The sequence below is a fragment of the Corythoichthys intestinalis genome, chromosome 8 (assembly GCF_030265065.1).
Source record: "Corythoichthys intestinalis isolate RoL2023-P3 chromosome 8, ASM3026506v1, whole genome shotgun sequence".
Lineage (NCBI taxonomy): Eukaryota > Metazoa > Chordata > Actinopteri > Syngnathiformes > Syngnathidae > Corythoichthys > Corythoichthys intestinalis.
Window position 1 is genome coordinate 39,143,022 of NC_080402.1, and position 15,090 is coordinate 39,158,111.

Below are 15,090 nucleotides of genomic sequence, written 5' to 3' on the forward strand. Positions count from 1 at the left end.
CTGTTTAAAGTGCAGAGAGCATTATGAAAACCAAGGAACACACCAGGCAGGTCCGAGATACTGTTGTGGAGAAGTTTAAAGCCGGATTTGGATACAAAAAGATTTCCCAAGCTTTAAACATCTCAAGGAGCACTGTGCAAGCCATCATATATAAATGGAAGGAGCATCAGACCACTGCAAATCTACCAAGACCCGGCCGTCCTTCCAAACTTTCTTCTCAAACAAGGAGAAAACTGATCAGAGATGCAGCCAAGAGGCCCATGATCATTCTGGATGAACTGCAGAGATCTACAGCTGAGGTGGGAGAGTCTGTCCATAGGACAACAATCAGTCGTACACTGCACAAATCTGGCCTTTATGGAAGAGTGGCAAGAAGAAAGCCATTTCTCAAAGATATCCATAAAAAGTCTGGTTTAAAGTTTGCCACAAGCCACCTGGGAGACACACCAAACATGTGGAAGAAGGTGCTCTGGTCAAATGAAACCAAAATTTAACTTTTTGGCCACAATGCAAAACGATATGTTTGGCGTAAAAGCAACACAGCTCATCACCCTGAACACACCATCCCCACTGTCAAACAGTGGTGGCAGCATCATGGTTTGGGCCTGCTTTTCTTCAGCAGGGACAGGGAAGATGGTTAAAATTGACGGGAAGATGGATGCAGCCAAATACAGGAACATTCTGGAAGAAAACCTGTTGGTATCTGCACAAGACCTGAGACTGGGACGGAGATTTATCTTCCAACAGGACAATGATCCAAAACATAAAGCCAAATCTACAATGGAAAGGTTAAAAAATAAACGTATCCAGGTGTTAGAATGGCCAAGTCAAAGTCCAGACCTAAATCCAATCGAGAATCTGTGGAAAGAGCTGAAGACTGCTGTTCACAAACACTCTCCATCCAACCTCACTGAGCTAGAGCTGTTTGCAAGGAAGAATGGGCAAAAATGTCAGTCTCTCGATGTGCAAAACTGATAGAAACATACCCAAGCGACTTGCAGCTGTAATTGGAGCAAAAGGTGGCGCTACAAAGTATTAACGCAAGGGGGCCGAATAATATTGCACGCCCCACTTTTCAGTTTTTTATTTGTTAAAAAAGTTTAAATTATCCAATAAATTTTGTTCCACTTCACGATTGTGTCCCACTTGTTGTTGATTCTTGACAAAAAATTAAAATTTTATATCTTTATGTTTGAAGCCTGAAATGTGGCGAAAGGTTGCAAGGTTCAAGGGGGCCGAATACTTTTGCAAGGCACTGTATAATAAAAGAAAGTCTCGACCACACCCTGATGTCTACGATTTCTGCATCGCGACCCATGTTATATCACCATGTTAAGGCAAGGCAAATTTATTTGTATAGCACAATTCAACACAAGGCAATTCAAAGTGCTTTACATTACATGAAGATTACCAAACATAGATAAAATTATTCGTAAAAATCACATTAAATCAAAAAGAAAGTTAAAAACAAAGACAATTGAAACAGGAAATAAGATTATACATAAAAATCTTCTTAAATCATCAAGAGAATTAAAAAAAAAAAGAAAATTGAAATCAGAAATGGAAATTAAAGAGAGTAAAAAACATTGATGATGATGATGATGATGATGATGATGAAGCTTTTTTATTTCAAGCATGCACAAGACAAAGAAATAAATTATAATTCAACTAATTACAGTATTTGCACTCGAAAGGGAGTGGGAAGAAGAAAAAACAGCTTTTGCTTTTTATTGAAATTTGAAATATGTAGACTATTGTGAATATGCTGTTGTAAACAATAGCGTTTTTAGCCCTGATTTAAAGAAGCTAACAGTTTGTGCATACTTCAGACCTTCACGTAACTTGTTCCAGAGGTGAGGAGCATAGTAATTAAATGCTGCCTCACCCTGCTTGGTTCTTGGAACATACAGGAGACCGGTTCCAGACCACCTTAGGGGTCTACATGCTGCATAGGGGTCAAACAAATCAAGCATATATTTTGCTCCAAGGCCATTAAGTGCTTTCTAAACAAGCAGTAGTATTTTACAGTCTATCCTTTGACTCACTGGAAGCCAGTTCAAAGATTTCATAACCGGTGTAACAGTTTCCTTGTATTTGTAAGGACATCATTTTTAAATGAAAACTCCATTAATGTTTCTTAAATGGCATGTTTTAAGGTTTCAATTAATATGAATGATATATTTTCCTACACCGCGCTTGGTTTTACTGGATTGTTAAAAGGTTCCCGTTTTTGGGGTGGTCACCCTGTATCATGATCCCCTTTAAGTAGGGAACATAGCAAACATTTTCAATGTAAAGGAGACATTTTGGTCATGCAAAAAAGAGGCAAGACATCCACTATTAAAAGCAAGTCAGTATGTTTCGCTTTAAAAACAAAAAAAGTAATTGATGCTCGAGGGAAGCCATAAGCCCTGCATTCATGTTTGACAAGTTTGGAATAAGATCAGGCAAAGAAAGCCAAAACGTTTTACGAGATGTGACAGAAAATCCTCCTAAAGCACATATGTGTCGAAAGCAGAGGACAGCTTTTACTTAGCTGTGATTTCTTTTGTAATTACATAATGCACCATGGAAAAAATGGCCCAAACACTGAGCTACTCTACATTCTTAAGAAACATGGCTGTCAATGCTACGATAAAGAAAAAAAAAAAAAAAAGATATCATATGTATGTATATGTTAAGAAATGGTTCTTGTATTAAAGTAATGTTTTAGTAGTTTGTTAAGAGTTAAAAGAATACAGTATTTATTGAAAGTTGCTTACCGTAATTTCCGGACTACAAGCCGCTACTTTTTTTCCCCCATTTTGCGGCGTGTGCAATGATGCGGCCATTTTGTGCATTTTTCTCACGGCCGCCCGGGGCGCTCGAGCATGGAATGTGGGAGTGAGACACGTGGAATATAAGTGTCGAAGAAGACGCTTGTTTGCACTATGACCGGTGGTTTAACTTTGTACGTTGTGCATGAATAGAGGTGGCGGACCCTTGTCTTTGTGCATGAGTAGAATTGGCAGATCTGCATCATGGAGAACGCTAGAAACATTTAAATTGGCCATCTGAGTTGTATGGGAAGTTTCGACGCCTTGCGGCAAGAGATCGTTTGCCAAGACTTGCCTCATGCGAAGAGCAGCTATCGCACAGGTATGCCAGGGGAGCCTGGCAGCATGAAGCAGTGTGAAAGAAGTCCACCATCACCAACGGGTTTCGAGGGGCCAGTCTGCTGCGTGCCGAAGAGGACCGCACGGGCTCAGGAGTGCATTTGCCTCATTATGGGAGACATTGAAGGCGAAGGAGAGACTGAGTAGGTGCGTGGCGAAGTGTATCTGAGCATCTTCATATCCGACACTGAGGGTGAAGACTTCCATGGTTTGAGTGCACAGGAGGAAGATGAAGATTGCTAACAAAGACTTTTCTGTTTTTAATAACCAGCCCAATTTGTGCTGTACTGCCGTGCTGATGCTTTTTAACTTCCGTGCCGCTGCTATATAACTGCCGTGTTTGCTGGCGCTGTTTGGAACGAAAAGTGAAGGTGTATTATTAAAATTTTGAAAACTGTGTGTATTTCTTTGTCAATATCTCATGTTACTAAGTGGGCACACGCGGCTTATAGCCAGGAGAGGCTTATGTATGTACAAAATGGTTTTTCCTTTAAAAATGTACTGGGTGAGGCTTGTAATCAGGGGCGCCCAATAGTCCAGAAATTACGGTAATTCATGTTAGAATTATTTGTTTGTTAATATTGGACACAGTAATTGCTTTGGTTACCACTAGTCTCGCGAGATTTGCGTGGTGTGAGTTACAGCGAGACCTGCTCCCGCCCAGACACAAAGCACTTTCATTAACCCACTCGCAGCAGCAGAGTTGGCCAGCTGCATAGAAATAAACAGGAGCTAGCTGCACAAGGTATTTCTGTTATATTTCTGTATGTTGCAACGTGTTTGTAACTGTTATCAATTGTATTATTGTTTTGTAAAGCTTTGTATGCACACGAGTTCGTGTTAGCATGCCCAGGGCCTCCAAAGTGGCAGGCGGCCAGGAGGTAAGCTTCAGTTTCTGTTTAACATGTTGCCTTTTTGTTTAAGTGTCTAAGCTTTATTTTGTACGTCTTTTAGTTTTCACGGCATTTGGCATTGCAAAAGCAATAAAGTGCCCTGCGATGTCATTTTGGAAGCTACAATCATCGTTGACAACATGTTTACATTTGCCCATCCCCATGCATTGTCTCCCATGAATCGCCTTTTGTCCATGATTGCCTGCAATAGATTGCAATAGAGAGCTTTTTTTTTTAATTATGTGCAATTTTTCAGTCACTCAACGCCATACAGAAAAAGGCGTTTTGATTATCATGTTACTAACCTCAAGTCAAATTCTCTTGAATAAACTGTATAAAATAGACAAAGATGTCACACTTGTCCTTTGCTTGTGATCACATTCATCACACATCATCAAATGTATACTTTACAGTAAGTAATCACTTATAAATATGACAGTTTGACACTAGAAAGGATATGTTCTTTAATCTCCATTCTTTCCTATTAGACATTCTTTGTTTAAGAAATACTGAATGTATACATAGGTTGGCTAGAGAAGTTCCACTGTTCATCTTCATCCTATCAAATGCATCTACCTTTTCTTTCTGCGAATACGCAGCAAAAAAACACACTCACCACATCGATGATCTGTAGCAAAGTGAGACCAAGTTCCACCACGATGGGTGCAGAGTCGTTTTGGACAGGCCGTTCCAATCTGTTATAGTTGACCATCAGGTCCCGGTACAACTTCCTCTGATAAACTCCACCATGACAGCCTGCAACAGTAAAGAGCACGGTTAATTCAATGGCATTTGCAACAGTATTGTTGGAAAGAAAATGATAACAAATAATAAGAGGGCCACCTCCCTCCTGGGCTCCTCCCTGAAACTAACACAGTGAGGGACAGGAGGACGATTTGATTAAGTGGTGCGAAAGAACGAATGTCAGAATACCCTGGCTAAAACGGCCTGCTGCCAATCACAAGGATTTGAACAAGCTAAATCAGGATATATGTAGATAAGAGGATGGGAAGCATTTCAAAGGGTAATGTTAACGAGAAACTCCAGACAGTAACAGTCCTCAAATAATATTTAGACTTACACAACGCAAACAATTTCAGAGTAATTAGAAAATTGTAAAATTTTAACAAGTAATATGACTAGTAATATTACAATTTAGTCTCTGCAGGGAGTAATAAAGTACTATAAGGCATTACTATTTCTGAGAATAATGTGTAATATGTTAAATGACTGCCGGAAATGATTTTTGTGCAGATTCTTTTATTCTCCACCGGGTGTTAATTTGTGACGGATCCTGTCGGAACAAGATCCAACACCTCTTGATTTTGACCTCCCTGTGTTCCGGGACTTATTTGGGCAGATCCGGCACCTCTCGTGTATGGAAAATAATAATAATATAAAAACGTTTTTAAAAATTGTATAAAATAAAATAATAATATGCATAAATTCATTTACAGAACAAATCCCAAGAATTGCATGTTGTTTATAAAAATTTAATGCTATTTGAAAGAGTCGAAGATTTGTTGATGGACTGAAAAGCTGGACAAACAAATCACGCCTCTGACATTGAAAAAAAAAAACTGGAAATTTGCGGTATCTGGGGAGCAGGCAGCCAGGATCAAACGGTATTTCAACATGCCAAAAAGACAGTTGCATTTACTGTACTGTCTTTTTTCAAAAAGAAGGAATATTGTCCAAAATGAGTCAGAAAAGCAACCGGCAATGAGGGCAGCTGCAGCGATCATTCAGGCAGGACCGGGTGCAGCAGGAGGCTAGTGCTGCAGCAGCTAGCCAGTTTCACGGCCAGCCAGCCAAGCCGGGGCAGGAGGCTGCTACCGTGGCAGCAGCTGGTCAGGTTCAGCGCCACCCGGAGTGGAGGCCAGCTACAGCGCCAGCAGTCAGCCAGGTGGACCACCAACAGCCGGAGCAACAGGCCAGTACCCTCATGGGAAATTCAGGTTTGGGCTGCACAATTTGTAAGGCGGTGGGAAATTTGGGGCCAGAGAAGACGGGCGGATAAAACTCTCATAATAATGGGTTTGTGTTGTTTATTGTAATCCCTGATTTTTTTTATTTTTATTTTTTTTTATGTTTTACAAGTTAGAGCTGTTGAGAAACTAATTGCTGATTGTGTACTGTAAATCCCACCTGTGATTATGTGGGCAATTGCCCGTGCTGTGCAGAGTATAGCCTAAATAATTGTACATTGTTTGCATAACTAGGGATGGGAATTGATACGATTTTTACAATTCCGATTCCATTATCGATATTGCTTAATGATTCGATTCTTTATCGATTCTCTTATCGATTCTAATTTGGGGGGAAAAGAACAACAAACGTTTTGATTGGCATTGAGTTTGATTAATCAGAAGTCACAACCTTACAAACACACAACGAGGCCAAAAGAGGCCCAAAGCCTCAATGTTAACGGTGGCAATAAGTGGCAAATACACAAGAATGTGTAACATTTTACTGAAACATTTTTCTAATAGAAATAAAAAATATTGGTATATATTGGCATATAGGTCGTTGTTCTGCCTTTGGCAATATGTGTTAAGCAAGGGTCCTCAAACTTTTTCTTGTGAGGGCCACATAACTTTTACCTTCTCTGATGAGGGGCCAGGGTCAGTTTGTAACAAAAAAGGTGTGACGATTTGCAGGAGTGCCTAAATGTAAAAATGTATCGTTTTTCAGAAAGCCACAATCAAACAACCCTTTCTGGATTCTTCATGGAACAAAATTAAATAAAATAAAAATAATAATATAACATAATATAATATAATAATAACACTATTAATTAAATAAATAATAATCAAATAACCCTTTCTGGGTTCTTCACAGAAAAAAGCTAGGAAATAAATAACACTATTGGAGAAAAAAAAAAATCGTTCAGGGGGCCGGACCAAATGTTTTTGGGGATATTACACTTCAACAGTTAAAGTGTATTATTTAGCATTATATTGAAATGCATGCCTTTTAGTTTTTATGGTGCTTTCACGCTCAAGTGGGGGCGCCCTTGCGCTTCCTCACGCGAAGAAGGGCTCATGTGAAGAAGAGTGCGCTTACACGCGAAGAAGAAGTGCCGCATCCAAGCGAGTGAGCAAGTTAGTGAGAAAGGGGAAACACTGCTACGAGCCTACGTTCTTTTTTAATGTTTGTAAACTATCTAGAGGCAACGCCTGTATATATCATCTTTTGTGTTGTTGTGTGTTTCCACTCGCGATCAGACACTCAAATCCAGTTGTGCGGTGGTTTGAACGATGTGCTAATGCTAGCGAACGCATGCTAACTGTTTGTGTTAATATTGTATTAGCAGCTAATCATCGCTGATTTACGTTGATGCGAACCTGTTTGTTATTGGGGACGAAATTGATTTGTTTCATTTCTATTTTTAGTTTCACTCTTCAAGTGATGGTTGAATAAAGTCAGCAAATTATACAAACGTCTTCTGCATCGTCATTTGGGAGTTCAGCTAGCTGTATAGCCAGGACTGAGCCTTAGCGTCTCGGTGAGGACAGTACAGTCGTATTCCCTCCCGATGCCGTTATCTCCACGTTGCAATGACTGCAAGTCGCTTTGTTGTAATTTTTCCTCGTGAAGTGAATACACACTTTTGAGCGTTTGAACCTACGTGCTGTCGTTGTTATGTTTACAGCTGCAATGCTCGTGCTAAACCATCGTAGCCTTTCATTTTCACCCTCTTTCCTGGTGAAGTGTAGCCAAACTTTGGAGCGAGTGGTTCTTGGCGCCATGCTAGTTTGATGCGTCTGGACAACAAGACAGGTCACGATGCAATACGCGTCTTTAGGAATCGTTAAAGGGATCGTTAAGGCTTTTTCATTGTGATGTCGAGGCCTCGACACACTAGGAACCGGTTCGGAATTGGAATCGGATTTCGATTCCCATCCCTAGTCATAACATTTATACCATGGATATTATCTGAAATTGAGGCTTATAAGTCCCATAGGATGGCAAGTGGGCATTTGTGTGTTGTTTTCAGCACCATTTTCTGTGTATGGTCCGGGACCTGCGCCTGTCTTGTCATCCCTGCTCTGTTATATGTACTTTGCATTCCGGCACCTTATGATTTACAAATTTAGCACTGTTCTCCACCAAATACCAGTTTAACGATTCAGTCCTTTGCATAGTTCTATGTATTTTTCTGGCATTAGCTTGTCATGGCTGAATAGTTTTTAGGTATATTTTCCTTATTGTTGCTCTCCGGTGTCCGTATTTGAGTAGAAAAAACATGGCATAATATGGAAAATTTTGCTTTGCTTTGTTGCTATTGTGTCACGTTGGGGGGTACACACGGCTGGACTCAAATGCACGAGATGATGGGAGAGATTCAGACTTCAAAGTCCAACAGAAAACATAATAACAACAAAAAATCTTCAGCAATGTATACTTGGAACAAAAAAAAACATGACAAAGACAAACTTAACTGAAGACAGCGCTTGGCTTCCTGCAGCTTCTTTCACAAGAATGACGCACTGACACTAGACAAGTAACAAGAGGGACATATAAGGACTAGGGCTAATGATGCATGGGTGTGGGCACTCGGATGATTAAGGGGAAGGCAAGACAAGACTGACATGTTGTACACAGAGTAACAAAAGGGAACCCACCAAAATTCAACAGGTTGTGAAAGAACATAAATCAACACTGCTGAAGGCAGTGCATAACATATTGTTACTCTTGGACTACTTTACTTGGACTACTAAGATCCAGCTGTATAGAAACTTGGTTAAAAATATTGCTTTGCAAGGCACAAAACATTTTACTCTTGATTTGGAAAACAAGGGGGTTAGGGGTAGCCTTGAACAACTAGAACAGAAAAGTCAGATTTGGATTCAGCACCCCAAAACCACCTTAAGAACAAGTGTCAAGCATCAGACAAATGTTGCTTACTTGAGGCAACATTTGCCACAGGTAAGCAAAAATTTGGGTGTTCTTGGCCCAAGGGGGTAAGCAAAAAAATTTAGGGCACTTGGTCAAGTCTCTCTCTCTCTCTCTCGGGCAAGTGCCCTAACATTTTAACTTTGAGCCCTGTCTGAACTATAAACCAGGAGCAGACAGCACATTGGTTTGAAGTATCTGGTAACTCCACTGGCTATACTCTTTATATTCAGTACATTTTATACATTAACCGGTGTGCATTTGTGTCAGTAGCAACTAATGAATACTAGCAAAATATTTGTTATCATTTTGCCGGTCACAGAGATGCGGCAACGTCTTTTTTCATGGTGCTGACAACTGAATCCAAAGACAGTAGAGCGGTGTGGGTTTTATCTTTTTTTACTGAACCATAGACTTCATAATATGTTATTATGAAGTCTATGACTGAACTTTAACGAGTTTGGTTTGTTATTGTTAGATTTGTCTTACTATTCTTGTGCTTTCATGACTAGCAGTGACAGGCATCAGAAAACCTTTGTGCTCATCCATTAATGCAGTGCTTCTCAATTATTTTCTGTTACGCCCCCCCAAGCAAGACGTAAATGTTTCGCGCCCCCCCAAACTCTCCGCCGCCACTGTAAATAGTATTATTCGTCTATAAAATTACTATTATAAATACGCATCTGCCTATCATTGTGTCCTTTTTTTCTAATAAAGAAAAAAAGTAACAGATCAAATTATAATAAAGTATAACTTTATTAACATTATTTTGTTTGTAACAGAGAAGACTTGACGTGCATCAATTTGCCCGAATTAAATTAATTAATTTAAAAAAAAAAAAGTCACATTCAAACTGTAAAAATACACTCAAGGTATTTTTGACCATTTGATACAGAAAAATAAAATGTAATAAAATCCGTAAATAATAACAAATTCAAATTGATTAGAAACATTTACTCATGAGGACAATATGCCAAAAAATTTGACCGAAAAAACAAAAATGAATAAAGGAAAAAAAAGAGTGTCCTTGGACAGAAGGACAGCTTTTATTTTTGCTGCTCACGCTCAGTAATACCTCCTTTGCAATGGTGTGGAGTCATTTTGCAATCAGCATGCTAACAATGCTCACTGGTTTACTGATATAACACTGACAAAGCAGGACTATTGTTGGCAATATTCGGCACGTTTTCGCTGAAAAACAGTCAAGCGGCTTATCAGTGAGATTGGGGTCGAATGTCTTTAAGTGGCGTCTTAATTGATTTGGCTTCTGGCAGTCCGCTATAATTATTTTCAGACACAGTAAAAAGTAGTCTTTCCTCATCACCCCACTGTATTAAAAGTCAAAGCTAAAAGGCAAACGGCATGAAAAAAGCGCATTCTCGGCGGCCGAGGTAGAACCGTAGGTGAGGGCGGTCGTCGTGACGATCCCAAGCCGAAAATGGCACTTCTCGGGCGGCGACGTGAGAACCGGACAAGACAGTGGATCGCTGCGTGAGTGAGTCCGGTCGGAAAACGGCTTTCGAAAACGGCGGCGGCGCACTGCTCTTCATATCTGTTTTCTGTGTGCTGAGTGCTCTTCCTTAGTTCAAAAATACTGCACGCACTCTGAAAATGAGAGCGCCACTGCCACCCACTGAGTGGATGTGCAAGTACACTTTATTCCAGTCCGGCAAAAAAAAAAAAAGAAAAAAGCATGTTCCCCGAGGACACATGTGCCCCCCCTGGCATCGCTCTGCGCCCCCCAGGGGGGCGCGCCCCACTATTTGAGAAGTACTGCATTAATGCGAAGCAATCTGGGTAATATATAGTAGTTAGTTGTAATGATTTTTTTAACGGCCTTGTTTTAAAACAACAACAAATATAACAACTTTAACAATAACAACAACAATAAAAGCAAAAATAAATTTGTCATACGATGCACAAATATACCCCCTAGTTTTTGACTAAAAGTCACTTTTTACCCCGCCCTGCTTTGAATTCTGAATGAATGAATGAATCTTATTTCTCAAATATAGTATATTTTCTGGATTTTTACAGGCTTATGGGCTTAATATCTCTTTTTTTGTAAATATCCAGTATTATCCAATGTGAATACCTGAGCCTGATAGTCCATTGATGCTTATCCTAAATGTGAACAAATTCAAACAAACAAGTTTTCTTGTCAAATTTGGTGGGTTCGGCTTATAGTCCAAACATTGTGGTAGCTTATTAAAAATCTATCTACTGCATATAATGATATATTTAATTTGTATCAAGATTTCATCTTTATCAGTCCATTTTGTTTCAGGTTCATGACTATGGAGCCCCAAAAGGGTCAAAATGAAATAAAACCATTTTGAAATATATACCAGTTTGATAAATAACAGACAAATTGTGTAATACGGCCCTTAAATTGTTAAATAAGGTAATATTATGAAAAAGATTTTACATGATAAAAAGCATTTTTCACAAAGTATTCTTTTTTTAATTTCATAATGGTAAATGTCTTTTTCCCAATAGCCTTTTTATTTCATAATAGTGTTTTTCAACACAATGAGATTTTACATTATAAAAAGCATTTTTCACAATGTCTTTTTCCACAATGGCCTTTTTATTTCATAACGTCGTTTTTCAGCACAATTAAGCGTGTGCTGTCAATCAATCTGGCTAGCTGCGTTAGTATTTACAATTCAAAGCAACACTTTGTAACGTTTCAGTTTTGATCGATTTTAGCGACGCCAGTGGACAAAAGCGGTAGTGTTTTGCCTTAAAGAGCATACGACATGAGAAAAAAAGTCTTAAATGGCATTATTATGTGAATTAGAATCATATTTTGAGACGATTTGACTATATACAACAATTTAGCAAAGCACAGATGACGAGAAATTAGTCTTTTAAACTGCCGGTTAGCCACGTCTACCATTATAGGGCTTTAGCGTCCCCAACAGGTGGATGACGTCAGCGGTAGACTGGGCTCATCGGTTTTACTGTTCAGCCCATTGAGGGGGAATTATTCAGAACGAGGAAAACGCGACGAAGAGAGCCGCAAAATGTCATTGTTTCAGTCTCTCTACTCCAATATTTTTACAGGATCTTCTTTCTATCCAAGTATTTTTCCCCAATAGCTATATAAATGGCTTGAGAAGGACCAGTCAGCCCGTCAAGGGGGAACTATTCACAACGGGGAAAACGCGACGAAGAGAGCAGCAAAATGTCATTGTTTCTGTCTCTTTACTTCAATATTTTTACAGGATATTCTTTTTATCCAAGTATTTTCCCCAATTGCTAAATAAATGGCATGGTCATGACAAATAACAGTCTTGTGCTGAATGGAATATGAAATGATAAAAATGCATTTATTCAGTGCGACATGGCAAATGGTCAAAACTGTCGACTTCACCTTTACTGTCGCACCTCCCGAACGATATTTTATGACACCTAAATTTGACATATGTCATTTCCCTTCCCCGGCTTCGGAGAACAAACCAGAAGGCGTGACAGCTAGCCGACATGCTAACCCGGACCGAGTGATGTTTCAAAGTCTTCGAAGCGGAAAACCACACATAACTAGCCTGGATTATTTGACATGACGACCCGGTTGTCGATTGTCTTCGCGGATCGGCAAACCGCCCGGCGGAGAGCAATTTACAGTTCGTTCCCGGAGGAGGGTGGCTGGAGTTGTTGTGCAGCTAACGTGCTGCTGCTAATGAGCATTAGGAGAGCTTTTTACATGCCTATCAATGATCAAACGTAAGTAGTCATTAATTTAAAGGAAGTTTGTAGTGTTTACTTTGTAATCGCTGTATTCGTATTTGACATAATACAAAACAAGATGTTTACTCACTTCCTCGTAAGTCCAACGGTCCCACAGTAGTAGGGCTTGGCCAATATCCACGGTGAATGGGAACCTTTTGAAACTCCAAAAAGGCGCATACGCCTCTCCCTCATACAGAATGATTTTTCTGCAGCCGTTTGGCTGGCGTGATGCGAAAAATAAATGTATTAATCCGCAAAATCAGCTGAATCCTTCGTCCTCATACACAACAGTATACTGTAGCGTGAAGAGGACGTCTTCTACCGAACACGTCACAGCGCCCTCCTCCTCAATGCAAGACCGAAGCCGGAAGTCACTCATTTTCATGGCGCGGGATTCAAAAAACTAAATAAAAATAGCGATCGCTTCCACACACATCCAAGTGGTCCATATCATTCAGGGGCATAAAATACCGCGTGTATTATGAAATAAACATACTTTTTCGTGTCACAGGCACTTTAAGGAAGACTGCGTTTTCTTTGAGGACCAGCGCTGCGTTTCCCATGAGAACGCAGGTCTCAGTGTTGTGAAATCATCAATCAATCATAAATGTTGTTTAATCCATCTCCCGGTCACCTGCAGAGGGATTAAACAACATTTATGTTTCCAGCAGCTGTGTGAAGGATTAGTAGTAATAAGGTTTTGAATCCAGTATCCTAGTAGCCTCCCTTTTTACTCCTCGGACAAAACTTTTTGTCTCTTTTGTTGCTCTCCCATCTTCGCAAAATTTGCGCGAAAGCGTTCGCATCGACTTCCGTCTTTATAATTAATGGGAAAAGCAGGAAGTGACATATGGTGTAAAGCAGTCAGCACATTTGCAGTTTTTTTTTTTGTGTGGCAGGGTTCCTGCCACCCTCCTCAAAGTTAATTATTGTCGGTGTAAGCCATACAGACCCCTTCAAGATATAAAAGAGGTCATTCAACTAGTTATCAGTCGACATATTATTACAAATGTTATGAAACTATTTTATAAAGGTTGAAAAGTTACATAGTGTTACTTTAAGGGTCTGTTATTGATCAAAATTGAGTTTATTTCAAAATGTTGTTTTTATTTCTTTAATTTTGACCCTTTTGGGGTTCCATACCTGACCTGTGAAAATTTGTTTTGATAATCATAATCAAAGACAAACCAACCTTGGGGTTGGGGTTGTTTTTTCATCCAAAACAATGTGTTGAGTACTACTGCATTAATAAGGATAAAACTCAACTCCACTTCATTATTTTTTCCAGATGAATAATAAACCTTTTAAGATTATGGGAATGCAAAAGTGCTGTTTAACGACATGAGTGTTTAATGATATAATAAATAAATAAAACCCCTTCACCCGCGTGGGGTGGTATCTGTGTCATCGTCAAGCTTGGGTCCTCTACCAGAGGCTGGGAGTTCTGCATAGTATCTCAGCTGTTCCTAGGACTGCACTCTTTGAGACTGAGGCATCAGATGTTGTTCTAGACTATTGCTTTAATTATCTTGGTGATTGTTAAATAAATTTATATTGCCATATAACTCTGTACTCAAGGGTCATCAGCAGATAAAAACGCACATCACATTTTACCAGAAGAACATAGCAACAATAAAAAATGTCCTTGCGCTGCCTGAATTACAAACAGATGGCCTGCAGGTGATTCATAAAGATTTTTGTTGGTTAGTGGGGATTCTGGTGGATTTAATATAATTGCATTCAATACAATAGCATTTAAGTGTAGCCTATACCTAATTACCGTTCATAAAAAATAGCTACTTTATCCCCAAATTTTGTGTGGACCAGTTATTATGCAAATTAACACCTTAATCTCACTGTGAAGCAGCATTTAGAATGGCTTGCTCTAAGACAGAATTCCTGAAATGGTTGGTCATCCATTGTTTAAACTGTGTGTACAAGGAATGGTAAAGTATATGTTCAATAATTTCCCTTTTATGTCCCACAATTACAGCTGAAGAGATATTACGGTTATTCACTGCTCTGTTGTGACAGTTTCAAATTGAGAGGAAATATTTGGTTGTATGCGTGCCAATGGATAAATGATGGCCCAGACAGATGGAGGGATGATTAAACTAAAGTTTAAAAAAAAAAAGAAAAGAAAAGAAGAAAGCTGGTACGCAAATCCATTGTTCTCACGGTAGAATTGGAAGAATTGTTCCTTTTTTCCTTACCTGAATGTATCATTTCTGCTGAGTCAGATTTTCGTAAGTAAATAAGCCGATACTGAATTTATGTTGTGATCATTTATTTTCAGTTTTTTTTTTTAAATACACAAAAAGGCATCAGTGATGCTGAAATGGAAAGTCGCTATGAGGAGAGAGCAATCACAATAGAATTTATTGCAACTTTGGCAAAAATACTGTGTG

At 39.3% G+C, this 15,090-nt stretch overlaps 1 protein-coding gene across 2 annotated transcripts in view; it reads right to left on the reverse strand.

Moving 5' to 3' along the window:
* The window catches only part of LOC130920195 (neuronal acetylcholine receptor subunit alpha-7-like), a 79,206-nt gene that overhangs the window by 57,806 nt on the left and 6,310 nt on the right, over positions 1-15,090 (reverse strand). For both annotated transcript variants that reach the window (XM_057843188.1, XM_057843187.1), the window contains exon 2: positions 4,665-4,804. In XM_057843188.1, coding sequence (XP_057699171.1) covers positions 4,665-4,804 — 140 coding nt within the window. The remainder of the gene's footprint in view (positions 1-4,664; positions 4,805-15,090) is intronic.